This window comes from Symphalangus syndactylus, chromosome 8 (assembly GCF_028878055.3).
Source record: "Symphalangus syndactylus isolate Jambi chromosome 8, NHGRI_mSymSyn1-v2.1_pri, whole genome shotgun sequence".
In the NCBI taxonomy this organism is placed as follows: Eukaryota; Metazoa; Chordata; class Mammalia; order Primates; family Hylobatidae; genus Symphalangus; species Symphalangus syndactylus.
In genome coordinates, this window is record NC_072430.2 from 25,424,394 (window position 1) to 25,446,715 (window position 22,322).

Consider the following 22,322-nt stretch of genomic DNA (forward strand, 5'->3'; position numbering starts at 1 on the left):
TCATATTATATATTTCAAAAATGATTTATCAATGTGATCTACCAAAAAAATTTATTTTTCCCCTTTAGGAAGATATTATTATCCTCTAATGTGAGAATCAGATCCCTAGATTCTATTCCTACCTGTACTATTAAACTCAACCTTGAACCTGAGCTTGGGTGTTTCCGCGCCTCAGTTTCTCCACTCGTAAACAATTTCCTACAAAAATTGTGTAAACACCAACCAAAATTTACCATATGTATTCATTCTCTTGCCATAAAGATCACTTCTTAATTTACATTTGGCTCTCACCCGCTAAAAATATGTGGTTTGGAGAGTAACTGAAAACACTATTTTAAGAAACATGTTTTCCTCACAAAATATATTGTAATCTGATTTTCCTATCTTGTATTCCTGCGGAAAATTAGAGAAAATGTGTATTGTCTTGTGCCATTTTGCAACATGACTTTCTCAGGAAAAAGATCACTTTCAATGGCAATACTTTCTTTAATAATTCAAGATGGGTGTGAGGACCTATTTTATTAGTTTAGTGCTATGTTAATCATTTGTGAATTACTTCTTGTTTAAAGGAAGTATCAAAAAATTTTAAGATTCTAAATGGAATACATGAATAAAGTAAGCCTTAGAATAGAAACTTCACATAAAGTTGTCATTTGCAGTTGATAATTAACATAGGTGTTGTATTCTCTCAACTCCTTAGTACCAGAGCCAAATACCATTTAGTTCTCAGAAATCTTATCAATATTGTTCTGTTTACCGACTTATCATAAATCTGCAGATAACCACTTGAACCAGGCAAATACACTGAAGGTAGAGGTTATTTCTTTTTTTAGCTTTGAATTTGTCATGACCATTTTAGTCTTGCAGATAGCAGGGCAGCCCCTTGGGGCAAGGATTTACTCTGGGAGGCACCAGCCATCCCCTTTAAGAGCCTTCTTTCCTCCCTTTGGAAGATCTTTTTACCATGTTAAAGTATACTATTTGTGAGAACATGCAGGATTTTCAGGTTGCTTTACCAGCATGAATCTCATTTTTCTGGCTTAAAATCTGAGACTGTGAAATTATTCCATAGGAAAGTGAATGTTATTTTGCAGAATTAGCCTCTTACATAAAAGTATTTGTTGAAGTGTCTTTAAAATTGCTATCGTGAACGAAACTGTTTGGTTGCTATAATGCTTACTTTTCTGTATGTTTACACATTAAATTCTCACAGAACAAAAACAAACAAACAAACCCAAACCTCTTTTCTTTATAAATCACCCAGTCTCAGGTATTTCTTTATAGCAGTATGAGGATGGACTAATACAGAAAATACATAAACAGCCAACAAGCCCGTGAAAAGATACTCAACGTCTTAGTCATTAGAGATACAGAAATCAAAATCACTTGAGATATCCCTTCACAGTCATTAGAATAGCTATAATAATTGTTTTTTTATGAAAATAATTGTTGGCGAGAATGTGGAGAATCTGGAACTCTCATGCATTGCTGGCAGGAATGCAAAATGGTGCAGCTGTTATGGATATCAGTTTGGTGCTTCTTCAAAAAGTTAAACATAGAATTACTGTATGACCCAGCCATTTCACTCCTAGATATATCCAAAAGAACTGAAAACATATGTTCAGACAAAAACTTCATAGCAGCATTATTCATAGCAACCAGAAAGTGGAAACAATCAGATGCCCATTAACTGATGAATGGATAAACAAAATGTGCTATATCCATTCAGTGGTGTCAAAGGAAAATATCTTGGGCCCCCAATATCACTAAGGAAAACTCAAGCTGGGAACTGCTTAGGGCAAACCTGCCTCCTTTTCTATTCAAAATCATTCCTTTGCTCACTGAGATAGATTCATATCTGATTTGCCTCCTTTGGAAAGGCTAATCAGAAACTCAAAAGAATGTAACCATTTGTGTATCACCTTTCTGTGACCTGGAAGCTCCCTCCGCACTTAAGTCTTCGCGCCTTTGCTTCAAGTTGTCCTCCCCTTCCAGACTGAACCACTGTACTTCTTACATATATTGATTGACGTCTCATGTCTCCCTAAACGTATAAAACCAAGCTTTGCCCTGACCACCTTGGGCACATGTTGTCAGGACTTCCTGAGGCAGTGTCACGGGCACATCCTCAACCTTGGCAAAATAAAAATAAACTTTCTTTTTTTTTTTTTTTGCTCTGTCACCCAGGCTGGAGTGCAGTGGCACAATCTCAGCTCACTGCAAGCTCCGCCTCCTAGGTTCATGCCATTCTCCTGCCTCAGCCTCCCAAGTAGCTGGGACTACAGGCGGCCGCCACCACACCCAGCTAATTTGCATTTTTAGTAGAGATGGGGTTTCACCATGTTAGCCAGGATGGTCTCAATCTCCTGACTTCGTGATCCGCCCGCCTCGGCCTCCCAAAGTGCTGGGACTACAGCGTGAGCCACCGCGCCCGGCCAGTCAAATCTTTTCTGACTGTCTCAGTTATAATTTTGCAATGGCAGTTTCATAACTTTAAATCATGACTATCACAGTTTTCATAAATAATCTAGGTAAATAATTAAAACAATTAGGTAAATGTAATGGGATAAATACTTGTAGACAAACTGCTCATAATTTAGAATATAAAGTTATCTTAAATTAAATAATAGATATCTCATTATTTGAGTATTTTCCAATAAATATATATTGTAGAAAAACATTCTTGCTAAAGAAAGAAAAATGTGTCCTTTAAAAAAAAAGTGAACAAGTTTTGTCTAATTCAAAGCTTAAAGGTTATATATAAAACAAGGTAAAAGGAGCCAGAAATAAAAAAAGATGTAAAGAAAGTTATAAAAATAAAGAGGTTTTTTTTAGGTAAAAAAGCTTAAAGAGAAATAATTTTATATAAGAAAGAATTTTCTGTGGTAAATTTAGTCCTAAAATAAAATAACTGGTTGTTTAAAAAGGAGGGAATTTCAGAACAAATCAGAAAGTCTGGCCATGTCATCAATAGTCAGTGTAAGTCACAATAAGAGGATTTATATATTTAAAAAAAACAAAAACTTTTATATAATCAAGTTGTCATATTATTATTAAATTTTGGTTTGCTTAGGGAAAAAAACTGAGATAAAAAATTTTTTAATGTTATTGCATCCATTTATCTTCCTGTATGTGTTTTTAAAGTCCTTGTAACATTGAGTTACAGGGCTTTAACTCCTGGGTCTAAAAAGGACACCAAGTCCTGCTAAATCTTAAACACTGACAGCAATTAAAGCCTCATCTTCAGGCACCATAGAAGATGCCAATTAAAACAAACTGCATTCCTGAGACACCGGGCAAGAAATTAAAGCCATTCAACTCCTCAAGGCCCAGGGACTATCGTGGAAGAGGTGGGCACATAAGATTGTAAGGGCCAATTTTGAAAGATAAAATAAGTTCAGTTTCTCTATAAATTAATTATTAATGTCAAAGGCACACTGATGCAAAACCAAGTATATGGACCCCTATGTCAGATTAACAAGGTTTTCTTGAATCATTAAAGAACTTCTTAATAAAGGTTATAAAAGGCTTATGGAAGTTATATTTTATAATCAAGATTAAATTTTATAGACTGTTTACAAAATTTTGAAAAACAAATGTAATTGGCTTCATGCTGTTTTTATTAGGGTTTCTTGTTTAGAAAATTAAGTCTCAACTCAAATAATGAAGGTTTTCACTTTTTTTGGAATGCTGGAATTATCACTTTGGTTAAATAAATGACTTTACAATGACCTGTAATCCTATTTTGTAATATCAAGTGTTTTAAAGCTTTTATATTTGACAAACTTTCCAAAATCAAATTATAAATTATATCTTTTTGGCCAGGTGCTGTGGTTCACGCCTGTAATCCCAGCACTTTGGGAGGCTGAGGCGGGCAGATCACAAGGTCAGGAGATCGAGACCATCCTGGCTAACACGGTGAAACCCCATCTCTACTAAAAATACAAAAAAAAAAAAATTAGCTGGGTGTGGTGGCAGGTGCCTGTAGTCCCAGCTACTCAGGAGGCTGAGGCAGGAGAATGGCATGAACCCAGGAGGCAGAGCTTGCAGTGAGCCGAGATGGTGTCACTGCACTCCAGCCTGGGCGACAGTGCGAGACTCCATCTCAAAAAAAAAAAAATTATGTCTTTTTCTAACCTAATTAGTCCTTTAAGACATTAGGTTCCTTAAGTCCAAAAATGACATAACTTGGCTTATTTTGGTATAAAAATTATACAGGAAGCATTGTCAAATATGAAATGGACACCATTTCATATTTGTATACATATCTAATTTTGTTACAAATTTATAGGAAATTCCTGTAATTCTGATATAACTTAGTGTACATTATCAGTAATAATCATAATTGTTATGTTAAAATTATCTTGTGCCACAGAGGTAACAAATTTCCTTGTCAATTGTGTCTTTTAACTATGGCTACCTTAAAACTTTTTTTCATCCACAGACAATTGTCTTGTTTTGCCTTGTTTTAAATGCTCTTTAAAAGGTGGATTTATAGGCCAGGCGTGGTGGTTCACGCCTGTAATCCCAGCACTTTGGGAGGCCGAGGTGGGCAGATCACAAGGTCAGGAGATAGAGACCATCCTGGCTAACAAGGTGAAACCCCATCTCTACTAAAAATGCAAACAATTAGCCGGGCGTGGTAGCAGGCGCCTGTAGTCCCAGCTACTCAGGAGGCTGAGGCAGGAGAATGGCGTGAATCCAGGAGGCGGAGCTTGTAGTGAGCCAAGATTGAGCCACTGCACTCCAGCCCGGGTGACAGAGTAAGACTCTGTCTCAAAAAAAAAGAGGGGGTGGATTTATAATTAGCTATAGGACTCTAACAGGTGCACTTAAATGCAGGTTTTCTGATAACTTTGGAAATTGTGACATTGGAATAAAGGAACTTTCAGAACTCTCATGGAGAGCTGAAATGTTCATGACTATCAAACAGAATAGGAGTTAACTGAATTAACTGAACCAATAGAAAACGAAAGTAATCTTTTTGACTTTTTGCTTAAATGTTGCTGATACTTTGTTTTGTTTTTCAGAGTTAAGAAAACAATTATTTTAAGCTATTTACAGCTTTTAATAATTGAGTAAAGTATAACCCTGTAAACAAAATTTGGAACCTATTTGTTTCCCTCTACCTGATTTCTCTAAAATTTGGAAACTATTTGTGACTATTCTTAATTTATAGCAATATAGTTATTTGCATAAGGGCAGTAAGAATCTGTTTTCTTTTGCAAGAGGACACAACTGGAGGAATTGCTTATTTTACCAAGGCTTTGACTGGAATGATGTGCTTTTCTTTAAGGAAGCAAACTTGACTTATGGAGCCAATAAAGCCCTTGGAAAACTGGCCTCATATTTTGTGTACACAGTCCCTGTACAGGGTTTCTGACCTGTGCTTAGTAAAGAATGTCACTTTCTGACAGGCACAGAAGCCCCAGGTTTATCTTGGATCCTCAAGAGGAGAGGAAATTCACACAATTCATAGATATTTGATGGCACAAATCCATGGTTGGGCTCGGCTTTAAAAAAGTTTTATCTGGGCTGGGTGCGGTGGCTCACACCTGTAATCCCAGCACCTTGGGAGACCAAGATGGGCAGACCACGAGGTCAGGAGATTGAGACCATCCTGGCTAACATGGTAAAACCCTGTCTCTACTAAAAAAAATTAAAAATAAATTAAAAACAAATAAATAAACCTTATCTGAGATTCCTCCTATAGAACAAAGTTCATCAAAGTCAATTTAAAAGCCTATGTAAAAAATAATTATTCTTGCTACACTGTGTACGAATATTAGGCCAAGTATAATAAGGCATACCAGTCATACCATGATTTGTCTTTAGTAAAAATGGGAAACTGGGGAGAGAAAAATTATGTTTCAAAACTACAGTAGACCTGTTGTTAGATCCTAGTCTTGCCTAATATTTTTTTCAATTTTTATTATTTTCTATAGTTTGGGCTGAATTCTAATTTTTCTTGACTACAAGTCTTCAAAATAATGTTTTTAATTTTTTTCCTTCTTTTTTATCCCCATTTTTCTTTATTTGGAGTCACTGAAAACTAAGCTGTGCTTTCTTAAAACCCTGCAAACTGAAGCCAGACAACTTAAACTTCAGGAGAAAATAACTACAACCTATTTATATACATAAGCCACTTTCATACCTGCCTACTAGTATATGGACTTCAGAGTAATGTGGCCTATATTGATTTTTCCAGGACTGTTGTATTTTTTATTGTTGTTTTTTTCTCCCTTCCTCCCCTCTATTTTCTCTTCACAAGACATGAGACTTCACAACCTGCTAAAAATGAGCTTTTGGGACCTCCCCATTGTATTAGTCCATTTTCACACTGCTGATAAAGACATACCCAAGACTGGGCAATTTACAAAAGAAAGAGGTTTAATTGGACTTACAGTTCCACATGGCTGGGGAGGCCTCAGAATCATGGCAGAGTTCAAAAGGCAGTTCTTACATGGCAGCAGCAAGAGAAAATGAGGAGAAAGCAAAAGTGGAAACTCTTGATAAACCCATCAGATCTTGTGAGACTTATTCACTATCACAAGAATAGCATGGGAAAAACCAGCCCCCGTGATTCAATGACTTCCAACTGGGTCCCTCCCACAACATGTGGGAATTCTGGGAGATGCAATTCAAGTTGAGATTTGAATGGGAACACAGCCAAACCATATCATTCTGTCCCTGGCCCCTCCAGATCTCATGTCCTCACATTTTAAAACCAATCATCCCTTCCCAACAGTCCCCTAAAGTCTTAACTCATTTCAGCATCAACCCAAAAGTCCACATTACAAAGTCTCATGTGAGACAAGGCAAGTCCCTTCCACCTATGAGCCTGTAAAATCAAAAACAAGCTAGTTACTTCCTAGATACAATAGGGTTACAGGTATTGGGTAAATATAGCTATTCCAAATGGGAGAAATTTGCTAAAACCAAGGGGTTATAGGACCCATGCAAGTCCAAAATCCAGCAGGGCAGTCAAATTTTAAAACTCTAAAATGATCTCCTTTGACTCCAGGTCATGCTGATGAAACAGGTGGGTTCTCATGGTTTTGAGCAGCTCCACCCCTGTGGCTTTGCAAGATACAGCATCCCTCCTGGCTGCTTTCATGGGCTGATGTTGAGTGTCTGCAGCTTTTCCAGGCATCCGGTGCAAGCTGTCAGTGGATTTACCATTCTGGGGTCTGGAGGACAGTGGCCCTCTTCTCACAGCTCCACTAGGCAGTGCCCTGGTGGGGACTCTGTGTGGGAGCTCCCACCCCACATTTCCCTTCTGCACTGCCCTAGCAGAGGTTCTCCATGAGGGCCCCACCCTTGCAGAAAACTTTTGCCTGGGCATCCAGGTGTTTCTATACATCTGAAATCTAGGCAGAGGTTCCCAAACCTCAATTCTTGACTTCTGTGCACCCACAGGCTCAACACCATGTGGAAGCTGCCAAGGCTTGGGACTTCCACCCTCTGAAGCCACAGCCTGAACTGTACGTTGGCCCCTTTCAGCCATGGCTGGAGCAGCTGGGACACAGGGCACCAAGTCCCTAGGCTACACACAGCATGGGGACCCTGTGCCCAGCCCACAAAACCAATTTTTCCTCCTGGGCCTCTGGGCCTGTGATGGGAGGGGCTGCCATGAAGGTCTCTGACATGGTCTGGAGACATTTTCCCCATAGTCTTAAAGATTAACAGTAGGCTCCTTGCTACTTGCAAATTTCTGCAACTGGCTTGAATTTCTCCCCATAAAATGGGTTTTTCTTTTCTATTTCGTAGTCAGGATAGACTCTACCAAAAACAATTTTTTTCAATCAGCCAAGTATGGTGGTGTGTGCCTGTAGTCCCAACTATAATACTAGGGAGAATAAGATGGGAGGATTGCTTGAGTCCAGGAGTTCAAGATTGCAGTGAGCTATGATTGAGCCCCTGCACTAAAGCCTGGGCAACAGAGCAAGACACTATCTCTAATAATAATAATAATAATAATATAAATTAATGGCAAGAGAGATCAAGTATAAATGAATGACAAATGGGCAGATATAGTGGAGATTTAACATATCAACGTATGCTATGAAGAAAGACAAGTATGAAATAGTAGGTTTGGAGAGTGTGCAGCCCCACGTTATCAAGGCCACCCATTTTATGTTTCCATCTGGATCCCTGCAATGGCAGGGGCCAAGAGCAGTTCGTTTGGTAGTACTGGGATGCAGAATTCAGAATCACACAGGCTTTCTAGGTCCTATGCAATTGCACGAGGTGAACGGCAAGCAACTGAGTAATACTTGGGTTCAAATTACCAAGCAAGGGGGCAATTAAAATTCAGAAATACTGTACTTCTATTCTTACTTTATTATTAATGAGTTGCTTTCCCTTTTTAACTTCTCAGGAATTTCACTTCTTCAGGGAATAAATATTTATTAGATATTTATCAGTTTGCAGAAATCCTGCCATGTAGAGAAACAAGTCAACATCTGTTACTTCTATTTGCAGAAAACTGGTAAATTCAAACAGTGTGCTAATGTTTCCACTCGGGAGGAGTGTAACTGCACAAAGGATCAGAAGTTTTCACATGCTGTTGCTTTCTCAGATTGCAGGGAAAAAGTAAGATCATTTTTAATAACTGAAGACAGGATACTTTCTTATTAACAAGATTTTGAAATGTGCCTTTAGGTTAAACATGAAAACTAAGACATAGAAATAATGTCTTATTATGATGCAGAGCTAAATATGACACTGAGCTAGAAAGATCCGGATTTAAATGTACCTTGCAAGTTAATGAACCTCATTGGTAAAATAAAACAATAATACCTGCACTACCTTGTCCATTCCACAGCATTCGTATAAAGACACACACATGCCCACACCCACACACAGCCCTGTGTATACAAAAGCAGCTTGTAGTCTGTAAAACACTATACCAGGTTATGGTAAATATTGATTCATTTAAAACAACTTTGAGTATCTAGTGTCAGGTTCTTGGAATATAGAAGGCAAAGTCATTGTAATCAAGCTCAGCCTGCTGACAGTCACAAATGAAAGACGGTGTAATATGTTGGTTAAGAGATGGCTTCTGTGTCAAATAATATTTTATTCTGTTAGTATCAGAGTTTGCATTAGAAGAATCAAATATGCAGTTGGGGCCAGGTGTGGTGGCTCACGCCTGTAATCCCAGCACTTTGGGAGGCCGAGGCGGGTGGATCACCTGAGGTCAGGAGTTTGAAAATAGTCTGACCAATATGGTGAAACCCAATCTCTACTAAAAATACAAAAATTAGCCGGGCATGGTGGCTTGCACCTGTAGTCGCAGCTACTCAGGAGGCTGAGACAGAATTGCTTAAACCTGGGAAGCAGAGGTTGCAGTAAGCAGAGATCGCACCACTGCACTCCAGTCTGGGTGACAGAGCAAGATTCTGTCTCAAAAAAAAGAAAAAAAACAAATATGCAGTTGGTATATCTTTCAAACAGATCAATTTCAAAGTCCTTGTAAGACTGTATATTGAGAAATTGTTATTACACAGACTATACATGTATAAAACTATATGTAAGACATCTAGAGGCCGGCTCGGTGGCTCATGCCTGTAATTCCAGCACTTTGGGAGGCCGAGGCAGGCTGATCATGAGGTCAGGAGATCGAGACCATCCTGGCTAACACAGTGAAACCCCATCTCTACTAAAAATACAAAAAAATTAGCCAGGCATGGTGGCAGGTGCCTGTAGTCCCAGCTACTGGGGAGGCTGAGGCAGGAGAATGGCGTGAACCCGGGAGGCGGAGCTTGCAGTGAGCCGAGATCGCGCCACTGCACTCTAGCCTGGGCAACAGAGCTAGACTCCATCTCAAAAAAAAAAAAAAGACATCTAGAGACTATATATAAGATATATATTTTAAATATATACACAATGTGTTGGCAAAGAGTCAGCATTCTGTAAATTGTCATTATTTTATTTTCGTTTTTACTTTTTTTGAGACTGAGTCTTGCTCTGTCGCCCAGGCTGGAGTGCAATGGCGCCATCTCAGCTCACTGCAACCTCTGCCTCCCGGGTTTAAGTGATTCTCCTGCCTCAGACTCTCAAGTAGCTGGGACTACAGGCACCCACCACTATGACCAGCTAATTTTTGTATTTTCAGTAGAGATGGGGTTTCACCATGTTGGCCAGACTGGTCTCAAACTCCTGACCCCAAGTGATCCACCTGCCTCGGCCTCCCAAAGTGCTGGGATTATAAGCATGAGCCATTGTGTCTGGCCAGCATTCTGTAAATTATGAGGGCTGTTTTTATATACCCCTTTGCTGAACTAAAATAATGTTTCGTGAGCACTTACTATCTACTAAATGCTACTCTAAGCCTTCTCCATGATTTATCTCATTTAATTCGAGTCACAGAGAAGGCAGGCAATTTGCCAAAGATCGCATTATTAACATGCACTGGGGCTGGCTTTGAGCTCTGATGCCAGAGCCCAAGTTTACAGATTGTGCCTGAAAGACTGACTGGCTGGAAGAGTGGCAAAAGGAGGGTGAGCGATCTATGCACGGCCTCCTGGGATATGATTTAGCCAAAAAAAAATTCTGAGTGACATCATAGTAAATTCCTGTGAAAAAGGCCTATAGAAGTGATGAGTTTTGTTACCACGATATATATACTGCCTTTGGAGTTCACATTGATTCTGCTCTAAGACATTTTCGTGACTGAAAAGGCAGAAACCCCTCAGAAGCACATTTCATTGAACAGCCAAACTATTGGCAATATATCTTTTCGTTTTTTACCAGGAAATGAAGTGACTATTGACTTTTCCAAGTTTACATTCATTCTTGGAATTTGTATTTCAGGTTCCTCGCTTTAAGTTTCCAATTACACAATATCCAGTTTCTTTGGAAATTATCACCGAGGACGGACGTGTCCCATTGCAATCTCCATATCTGGTTACTGTGACTGAAGTGAACATGAGGCACAACTGGAAACTGAGTAGGGTTTGCTTTCATCTGTAATTATTTTATCTGATAAATAATATTGTTACTGGTTTACAAAGATCAATGGTTTTCAAAGCCTGTTCACACAAAAGAGAGCCAGGAGTTCTTGCAAATGGATTTGGATCAGTTGGCATATTGCTGTTTACTTCTATTGTTTCCCACTTATTTCATCATCACTTCCAGTGGCCTGGATTCTAGGGTAAAAGCATTTTTGAATAATTTACACTGCAAAAAAAATCGAAGGTCATTTTGTGGATCAATAGCAACAATGACTGACTGAATTTGTGCTGCATGCCGGTCTGGCATCTCCTTTCCCTGCCCATTCAGTGTGACAGAGGAGGTTGTAAAAGGTGTGGCCAGATAATCTTTAGGATCTGTCTTCTAATTATACGAGTTTCTTAAAGGTTTCTTAAAGGTTTTATGGTAAAATAATTGAAAACATGCAGAAATATTTTAAATAAGATGTTTACCCCTATTCACTTTACCTCAAATATGTAACTTTTTGTTGCACATTTTGTGTTCACGTATGAACACTCTAAGGAGATACGTAGGTAGATAGAAATAATTAACTAAACAGAAATTTTGGTCGGCCATTAATATGTTACTAAATGTCCAGGCATTTGGTATTCAGTGAGTCTTACTCTGGCCAACATATATGCATTTTTGAAATGAAAAATCCAGCAAAATAAAGCTATTAAATATTTTGCATTAACTGACATCCCCATTTTCTGTGGTGTGCTGGAAACTGTTCTTACCAGTTTTAGAGTCCTGATCATTAAATATTTAAACATTTTACAAGCTAGATGTTAAACCATTGGTAGCTTGAAATTAGCCAGGGTGAGAGTATTTACACTATAGAAATTGGAATTACAATCACAGCTGTTTCTTTTCCTTTAGATTCTGTGTACCTTTATACCACTGCAACGTCTAACCCCGACACTACCTATCTAGTTTTAGAAAGGATGACAAGAAAGGCAGGAAAATAGTCAAGTAATCCCATTGTAAAACTTTACTGCCACCTTATTATAAATCGTTTACCTATCACTAAGGAGGTCCTGAGATGACCTTACTGCCAAAAACACGAAGCACGTGCAAGTCAGGACTGATCCTGAGCATGGGGCTGGAAGGAAAAGGTCAGCGTGAAGCTGATCAGAAGTCTTGAACTTCTTGAGGATGCCCTCGAAGGCAATGTGAGATATTGGGCCTAACTCCCCTAAATACATCGTCTACAAAGTCAAGCAGAACTAAAAGTATGGGATAACTTGGTCATGTTATGGAGTGAAATCTTTCATTGTACCTTAATGTGCATAACAAATTTTATATTAGTAATTGCAAATGAAATAGTAATAGCAAATTAAAAGTAATGGCAAAAACAGCAATTACTTTTTCACCAACCTAATATGAAATGAGAAAATAAGTGTGCTTAAAATATGTTTTATGTATTTTTAGAACACACTGTGCCAGAAAAGATTAAAAGAATGAAACAATTAGTAGAACCAATTCTTGGTGCTGTAGTGTATAATCCTTCAGGTCTCAACTTAAGCATAAAGGTAATGATGGCATTGTTTTTACTGTGTTGAGTTTAGATAAAACATGTATGTCTAAACTAAGATTGGTTTTAATTCTAAAGTATAGGTAACCAGGAATGGTGGGAATAACATCTTTAAAGTATATACCTTTAAAGTATATGAAGAGGGTTTATTTTTTTCTCCATTTCCCTTGGTGTTATTATTTCCAAAGTTTTGAGCAGATAGGCAAGCCATATTATCTAGCAAAGTGGAGAAGAAAGAGTGTTTCCGAAAGTGAAAGGGAAGAAATGGGCTCAGTATTATTCACCTGGATATGCACGACCACATGTCTTCTGGTTCCAGCTGCCCATAAAAATACATGAAATTGGTATAATACAGATAATTGTGAAAACCAATCAGAATTAGGGAACATATTGAAGCCACAAATACGAGGATTAGCCCAAAGTACTTATCAAGGCCAGGTTTAGTTTTTGTCTCCTCATTCTAAAAAAAAAAAAAAAAAAGGATCAGCTATTGAATCCCTCCACTTCAATCCATCTTTTTATTTTGATGCATGATGTGTATGTCCGAGAGCCTTAGGAGGAGGATGGGAATCTTTTCATGCAGCATCTATAGGGACAGTGGCCCCAGGGTATATTTTTATTAATAGTTAAAGGAATGTACATGTTGATGCTGCTAACAACTGGGTGTGCTTTTTTCCACAGGGCTCTGAACTTTTCCACTTTAGAGTGACCGTCATTTCAGGAGTAACTTTTTGTAACTTAATTGAAGAATTTCAGGTAAAATGGATGCACTCGGCATCAGAGGGGTGATGGCTGGGGAAAAAAACATGACAAAACCAATTCAAGAGACACCGAAGAGAAAAAATTGGCAGAATTTGTGTGATGGACAAGGCTTAAAGACAGGGGATCCTGAAGGGTAGCAGTGACACTATCAGTAGTGACGAAGCCAGGGTGCATGATGGGTGCCAGGACTGATCGATGCTGCCAGAATTTTAATAATATATATATAATAATACGTGACTGTCTTTGTTTTTGTTCCTTCTCCACCTTCCTTGTTGAGCCCAGTTTTCTGACTTTTAATGCTCTTCCTCTCACCTCGACTTCTCCAAAGAAGATATTTCTGTAACTTTTTGGTTTCTAGTCTGATTATCTTCCTTTTGGCTGTTTGAACTGTAATCATTGTCTTAAATATTTCAAAGGCTTTCAAGATCCAAAGGAATTGAAAACCAGAATCAGTCTTTCCCAAATCATCCCATGAAAGCAACAACTCATTTTTGCTTATTCATATAATGACATGAGCTGCCTGTGAGGCATGGGAAGGAATAAGGATTTGATAAAAATCAATTAATGAGTCACTGTCAAATGCTGATATTACATTAACATTCTCTCTCTCTCTCTCTCTCTCTCTCTCTCCTGTTCTGGCCCAGCTCTAAGGCCAGCCCCAATAATGGCTCTGCACTACTACACTGGTGGGTGGCCATTGCAGCAGTGCAAACCTCTAAAACCCTGAGAGAAAAATTCAACCCACTAGATAAAGAAATTAGGAAGAGAAGCATCTGTCACATGAGGAGTGTGAAGGAAAATCCCTGTTACTTTTTTCTCTCTTTTCTCATCTCTTTGGCCCAAGAGCAGCCCTGGTTGTGGGGAATAGCACAATAGCACAGAGGGCTAAAATTCTCATAGAAGCTCCACTTTCTTTCCAGAGAATGAGGGAAAGGACCTCTAACAGTGGAAAGCATGGGGGGACATCTCTATGAGAAGAGGGCTGGAGAAAGGGAGTCCTGATTCTTTATATAAACTAGCACCAGGAAGAAGCTGCATATGACCAGGGCACACCTAAAGAAAATAGCAAAGCCTTTGAAATAAAACTACAAAGTAAACATCCTCTAGTTTCAGAACAGCTCCTGAGTGGCACGGGTACCAACCAGGAAGACACAAATAGCGTAGCAACAGCTTGGAAAACCGAACTGACATTGAAACCACCACCCACAGAAGGTGAGGCATAACTTGTGACCTGAACTCAACCAGTGTTATTGACTGCTAAAAACAAACAAATAAATAATCGGCATTTTCCAGATGACTTTTAAACAAGAACCAGAATCTCCCAACATAACATCAAAAATGTCCAGGATACAATCCAATATTGTTCACCATATTTACCAGGATACAATCTGATATTACTCACCATTATTTACCAGGATACAATCTGATATTATTCACCATATCAACAACCAAGACAATATAATCAATTCTGAAGAGAAAAGACATCAACAAAGGACCACAAATGCAATTATCAAATATTCTAAACTAGCTATTATAACCATGCTCCATGCAGTACAGGTAAACACTTTTGAAATAAGTAGAAAATGATCAATTATAAGCAGAGATCGAGAAGCTACTTAAAAAGGACAAAATGGAAATTTTAGAACTAAAAACTGTAATATTTAAATTTAAAAACTACCAAAAGGACTCAATTGCTGAATGGATATGGAACAGGAAAAAAATCAGTGAACTTGAAAGCAGGTCAGTGGAAACCCAACCTGAAGAAAAAGTATTTTAAGAAGAAGAAGATCTTGCCTCAGGGATCTGTGTGACAGTATCCGAAGGTCTAACATTTATGTTATCAGAGTCCATGAAGGAGAGGAGAAAGAGACTGGTATGGGGAAAAAAATCCCAGCACTTTGGGAGGCCAAGGGGGGTGGATCGCTTGAGCTCAGGAATTTAAGACCAACTGAGCAACATGGCAAGGCTCTGTCTCTACAAATACAAAAAAAATAGCCAGGCATGGAGGCACGCACCTGTATTCCAGCTACTCTGGAGGCCAAGGTGGGAGGGTTGCTTCAGCCTGGGAGGTCAAGGCTGCAGTGAGCTGAGGTCATGCCACTGCACTCCAGTCTGGGTGACAGAATGAGACCCTGTCTCAAAAAAAAAGAAGAAGAAGAAGAAAGGAAAGAAATAAAGATTGAAAAGCCTCAAGTTTGGTGAAGACATAAGTTTACATATTCAAGAAGCTTAATGAGCCCTAAACAAGGTAAAGATAGAGAAAACCATGCCTGAACACATCATAATCAAACTACCAAAAATCAAGATGATAAAATATTAAAAGTGGTCAGAGAAAAACAACACTGTATACAAGGGTACAGTTTGAATGACTGCTGACTTCTCAACAGAAACCACAGAGGCAAACGAAAGTTATACAACATCTTTAAAGTGTTGGGGTGAGGGTTGAGTGGGGAGGAAGGATTGTCAATCCAGAATTCTCTATCTACTGAAAATATCTTTCAGGAATAAAAAATCCAGACTTTCTCAAATGAGAGAAAACTAAGAGAATCCATTGTCAGGAGAACTTCTCTTTTGAAAATGCTTAAAGAAGTTATTCAAACAGAAGAAAAGTGATAACAACAGGAAACTTGAAGCTTCAGGAATGGAGGAAGAACAAAAATGGATAAAAGAAAGATAGGCATGACTGCACCATTAATAAAGGAAAAGAATTGTTAAGAAAATATAGAGAAAGTGTATAAAGGTTCTTGGGACTGTTGGAACCTGCTTTTGAAAGTACTCTGAACATAGATCAATGGAACAGAACAGAGCCCTCAGAAATGATGCCGCATAGCTACAACTATCTGATCTTTGACAAACCTGACAAAAACAAGAAATGGGGAAAGGATTCCCTATTTAATAAATGGTGCTGGGAAAACTGGCTAGCCATATGTAGAAAGCTGAAACTGGATCCCTTCCTTACACCTTATACAAAAATTAATTCAAGATGGATTAAAGACTTATATGTTAGACCTAAAACCATTAAAATCCTACAAGAAAACCTAGGCAATACCATTCAGGACATAGGCGTGGGCAAGGACTTCATGTCTAAAACACCAAAAGCAATGGCAACAAAAGCCAAAATCGACAAATGGGATCTCATTAAACTAAAGAGCTTCTGCACAGCAAAAGAAACTATCATCAGAGTGAACAGGCAACCTACAGAATGGGAGAAAATTTTTGCAACCTACTCATCTGACAAAGGGCTAATATCCAGAATCTACAATGAACTCAAACAAATTTACAAGAAAAAAACAAACAACCCCATCAAAAAGTGGGCAGAGGACATGAACAGACACTTCTCAAAAGAAGACATTTATGCAGCCAAAAAACACATGAAGAAATGCTCATCATCACTGGCCATCAGAGAAATGCAAATCAAAACCACAGTGAGATACCATCTCACACCAGTTAGAATGGCCATCATTAAAAAATCAGGAAACAACAGGTGCTGGAGAGGATGTGGAGAAATAGGAACACTTTTACACTGTTGGTGGGACTGTAAACTAGTTCAACCATTGTGGAAGTCAGTGTGGCGATTCCTCAGGGATCTCGAACTAGAAATACCATTTGACCCAGTCATCCCATTACTGGGTATATACCCAAAGGACTATAAATCAGGCTGCTATAAAGACACATGCACACGTATGTTTATTGCGGCACTATTCACAATAGCAAAGAGTTGGAACCAACCCAAATGTCCAACAATGATAGACTGGATTAAGAAAATGTGGCACATATACACCATGGAATACTATGCAGCCATAAAAAATGATGAGTTCGTGTCCTTTGTAGGGACATGGATGAAACTGGAAAACATCATTCTCAGTAAACTATCGCAAGGACAAAAAACCAAACACCGCATGTTCTCACTCATAGGTGGGAATTGAACAATGAGAACTCATGGACACAGGAAGGGGAACATCACACTCCGGGGACTGTTGTGGGGTGGGGGGAGGGGGGAGGGACAGCATTAGGAGATACACCTAATGCTAAATGACGAGTTAATGGGTACAGGAAATCAACATGGCACATGGATACATATGTAACAAACCTGCACATTGTGCAGATGTACCCTAAAACCCTAAAGTATAATAAAAATTTAAAAAAAAAAAAAAAAAAAAAGAAAGTACTCTGAAATAGGCTGGGCGTGGTGGCTCACGCCTGTAATCCCAGTACTTTGGGAGGCCGACATGGGTGGATCACTTGAGGTCAGGAGTTCGAGACCAGCCTGGCCAACACGGTGAAACCCCATCTCTACTAAAAATACAAAAAATTAGCCAGGTGTGGTAGTGCATGCCTGTAATCCCAGTTACTCAGGAGGCTGAGGCAAGAGAATTGCTTGAACCCAGGAGGCGGAGATTGCAGTGAGCCAAGATCACACCACTGCACATCATCCAGCCTGGGTGACAGAGTGAGACTCTGTCTGAAAAAAAAAAGGAAAAAAAAGAAAGTACCCTGAAATAGCCAGACCTGGTGACACGTGACCGTAACCTCAGCTATTTGGAAGGCCGAGGGAGGATCATCTGAGGCCAGGGGTTTGAGGCCTCAGTCCAGTATTAACATGCCAGTGAATAACCACTGCACTCCAGCCTGGTAACATAGTGAAGCTCTGTCAAGAAAAGAAAGGAAGGCCGGGCGTGGTGGCTCACGCTTGTAATCCCAGCACTTTGGGAGGCCGAGGCAGGCGGATCACGAGGTCAGGAGATCGAGACCACGGTGAAACCCCGTCTCTACAAAAAAATAAAAAAAATTAGCCAGGCGTGGTGGCAGGCGCCTGTAGTCCCAGCCACTCGGGAGGCTGAGGCAGGAGAATGGCGTGAACCCGGGAGGTGGAACTTGCAGTGAGCCAAGATTGTGCCACTGCACTCCAGCCTGGGCGACAGAGCAGGACTCCATCTCAAAAAAAAAAAAAAAAAGAAAAGAAAGGGGAGGAGAAAGGAGAATGCTGAAACAGTGAAACACAACCCATAAGCTTGGATTTTCTTTCACCCAAAATACATTATGGGGACAATTGAGAAAAAAAAAAGGAGTAAGATCTGTAATTACAGAATAGTATTGTCTTAATGTTAACTTCTTGACTTTGATCATTGCACTCTGGTTATTTAAGTGAATTTTTGTGCTTAAAAATACAAATTAAAGTATTTTAGGAGTAAATAGACATTGTATCTAAAACAGACTCATAATTCTGAGGTCTAACGTTTTTTAGAAATGGTGTGGAATATTTGGATGGTTGAAGAAGATTAGAAGGGAAACATTTGAAGAAAAAGTGTTTTTCAGAACTTTAGAGGTAGCAATTTAGGTGGAGAATACAGAATTCAGAGGTGATAGACATTTCTAATCTTAGAAATATAATAAATGGCTTAAATAAGAAAGTGAATTTTTTTTTTTTTTTTGAGATGGAGTCTTGCTCTGTCACCCAGGCTGGAGTGCAGTAGCACGATCTCGGCTCACCGCAAGTTCCGCCTCCTGGGTTCGCACCATTCTCCTGCCTCAGCCTCCCGAGTAGCTGGGACTTACAGGCGCCCCCACCACACCTGGCTAATTTTTTTGTATTTTTAGGAGAGACGGGGTTTCACCGTGTTAGCCAGGATGGTCTCAATCTCCTGACTTCGTGATCTGCCCGCCTTGGCCTCCCAAAGTGCTAGGATTACAGGCATGAGCCACCGTGCCCAGCCACAAGTGAAATTTTTACATCATTTGGTGGAGTGACTGAAATTTCATTAGGTAGAAATGAATAAGGAAGGCATTCTGGATGGAGAGACCAGGTACAGATATGGGAAAGTGATGCAGGATTTTTCTTGGCCACTTTGCCAACCAGGGACCTCCACAGCTGGTGACACCCTCCACCTGGGCCTTGTTCAGCCCTGAGCCTGCCACTGGAGGCACCCTGCCCACTTGTCCCACCTGTGTTGTAGCGTGTACCAATGTTCTTGTCCTGCATCCAAGTATAACGAGGATACACTGACAATTGAAGAGTGAGGAGGGCAGAGAATAATTTTATTGAGTGATGGAACAGCTCTCAGCAGAGAGGGGACGTAGGCTGTGGTCCCTCACCCCTGCAGTCAGATGGTTTATTTGCCAGTGTGGCTCAGTGGGGCCTTTATGGGCTCAGAATAGGGGAGAGCATGCTGATTGGCTTATGAGTAAGCAAAGAAAGGCTCAAAGGTGGGCACAGCAGTGTAGAAAACCAATTAGGAAGGGTAGGTATATGTAAAACAGGTGAAGGGTGGGATCAGTCAGAGGAAAGCACACCAAACAGGAAGACAGGTTCTGAATTCGGTATGTGGATTTACCTGGGACTGCCTTCAGCTTGAAGGTCAGGTTTCACCGGCGACCCGCCCCTATCTGCCTAGGCATTTGACTGCCTCCTGTCACTATCAAAAGCATAAAGTTTGCTTTTTGAATAGCTCAAATCCATTTGGCTGGAATATAAGGTTATTTAGAAGAAAGCCAGGTAGGTTAGGGTCCAATTGTGGAAGGCTTTGAATGTCAGAGTGAAAGCTTTAGAACACTCCTGTCAACATTCCTGTCAACAATGAAAAGCTATTAAACATTTTTGGAAAAAGGTGTTTATACACAGACTGGTGTTGTATACAAAGATAAATCTGGCAATGTTAGGATGTCAACACGGACAGGTGGGCTGGGAAGGAGGCTACTAAAGTAGCCTATTTATGAAAAGTGGCACAATAATCACAGTAGCAGTACTGAAAGAATGGAAAGAATGAATGTGAGGGGAATTTTAGAGAATGTATAGCATGGAGGGACTGTTTCTAAGAAATCAGCTACCTCCTTGGGTCACTGGGAGGATGGTGGTACCTTTAACTTGAGCTAGACCTTAAAGCAGCCCGTCATCCTTTTTTTTGTCCTTTGCACTTTCCCACATTCCCTACTGTCCTAGTTCCATTCATCATCATGTTCTTCTCCCCCAAAAGATGATCTGGCTTCCTGCTTCACAAAGGAAACATAAGCCTGGGCTTGAACCCCCTACTCTCTTTATGCCCTACTTCTATATTTAACATACAATGACCCCACCCTTGCCTCACATCTCAGAGAAAAAGACATCACTGTCCCTCTCTGTCAATAATCCTATCTGTCCTCCAGGAATTTACTTGCTTCTGTTAATTAGCTATTCACGCAGAGGAAACATTTTGAATACATAAAAAGTTTCCTATACTGTCAGCACCTACAAAGAGGATTTTCTAAAGAGGTGGTAGCTTGAAAGAGCACAGACATACGCCTCTACCTGGAATGTTCCTTTATCTCCTCCTCTCCTGTGAACCCACTTATTAGTCATGATACAGCTCAGAAAGCGCATTCCCTGACTGCCCTAGGCAGGTAGGCATTCCCTCCTCCACGTTCCCAGAGCTCTCTGCCCATTCCTCTGTGGATGCTGAATGTCTTTGTAACTCTGGGCAGCGTTTTGCTCTCCGATTAATTGTGGGGAACATTAAATTTTCAGTGTTTTGCATTGCTAAATTCAGAAAGCTTAAAGACTTTGCTTTTTCTGTTGCAGATTTATGTTGATGAGGCACCATTGCCATTCCCAGGACACACGCTTATTGCCGTGGCAACAGCGGTAGTGCTAGGGGGATTAATTTTTATAGCATTTATGTTTCAACTGCGTGGCATCCATCCGTGGAGGGCATTCCAAAGATGGATTAGAAGAAACCAAGCGAAGTTTTCAAGTATCTCTCTCAGTGAGCTGATTCATAGATGAAAGTCTGAAGAGTGAACACATGGTCATCGTAGTTTCTCTTTATTTTCTAGTTTTATCAGACAATTCCTAGAACAATATACTTAAATGTTAAATATGCAAGCTACATAAAATCCTACAGAATTGTCATTATAATTCAAATTGCTACTTGTCAATATATTCACCATTCCCTTTTCTTATTTTGAATACATAGAAAATATCTTATGCCAGGGCTTATGTTGAAGATCTTCCTTGAGGTTTTTAGAAAAGTATAAAATGATAGGGCTGGGCGCGGTGGCTCACGCTTGTAATCCTAGCACTTTGGGAGGCCAAGGCGGGTGGATCATGAGGTCAGGAGATCGAGACCACGGTGAAACCCCATCTCTACTAAAAATACAAAAAAATTAGCCGGGCGTGGTGGTGGGCGCCTGTATTCCCAGCTACTCGGAGAGGCTGAGGCAGGAGAATGGCGTGAACCCGGGAGGCGGAGCTTGCAGTGAGCCGAGATTGCGCCACTGCACTCCAGCCTGGGCGACAGAGCGAGACTCCGTCTCAAAAAAAAAAAAAAAAGAGAAAAGTATAAAATGATAACCAACTCGACATGGAACAGGTGTTCTGTGTTATTCAGCTCTTAGTGCCTGGAGCCCATTCTGTGGGGTCAGAACCCCTGAGCTCTGCTCCTTCCAGATAGAGTTTGAGTAGAGTGCAGTTATGCCAGGGTGAGGTAGGAGTGAAGACAGAGGATCAGCAGAAGTGTTTTCAGAGCCTTGTGGGAATGAAAGAGGAAGCCATTCAAGTTTCTTCAGGCAACTTCAAAACCAGATTGTAGTACCTAGAGAGGGAAATGTGACCCCATCATTAGGGTGTTAGAAGAACACAGTGTCTGAGCAGGTATTGGTTTATAAACCTACATGCAGCATGGAGAATTCCAAAAGCTATATCTCTGTGTGCTCTCAAAGTAAATGTCCCCAGGTAGTCAGAAGATGACCATAACATTCAGAGATCAGAGCCTCATGCTCCCTGGAAAAGCTCAGAAGGGGAGCACAGTTTTGACAACATAAGGAAAGGAAGGCATCCAATCCAGGTCTGAGATCTATCATTGAAATTCCTTAGAGAGGGCAGTGCAGCAGGTGGGCAAGAGAATCAGACTCCAGAGCCAGACCTCCTGGGTTTGCCATTTACTAGATATGTAACCTTGGGAAGTTAATTTGTTCGTGCATGGGTTGCTTCACCTGTAAAATGGGAAGATATTAACACCTACCTAATGAAACAGGAAATTTTCCTTGACCCCTTAACAGGCCTCATGACAGACCTCAT

At 40.0% G+C, this 22,322-nt stretch overlaps 1 protein-coding gene across 1 annotated transcript in view; it reads left to right on the plus strand.

Moving 5' to 3' along the window:
* The window catches only part of CATSPERB (cation channel sperm associated auxiliary subunit beta), a 209,974-nt gene extending 188,819 nt beyond the window's left edge, over positions 1–21,155 (plus strand). Inside the window, exons 24-28 of the mRNA XM_055288401.2 lie at positions 8,485–8,595; positions 10,819–10,954; positions 12,409–12,509; positions 13,193–13,267; positions 20,826–21,155. Of these exons, the coding sequence (XP_055144376.1) occupies positions 8,485–8,595; positions 10,819–10,954; positions 12,409–12,509; positions 13,193–13,267; positions 20,826–21,029 (627 nt within the window). The 3' untranslated portion in view covers positions 21,030–21,155. The remainder of the gene's footprint in view (positions 1–8,484; positions 8,596–10,818; positions 10,955–12,408; positions 12,510–13,192; positions 13,268–20,825) is intronic.
* The last annotated feature ends 1,167 nt before the right edge of the window (positions 21,156–22,322 follow it).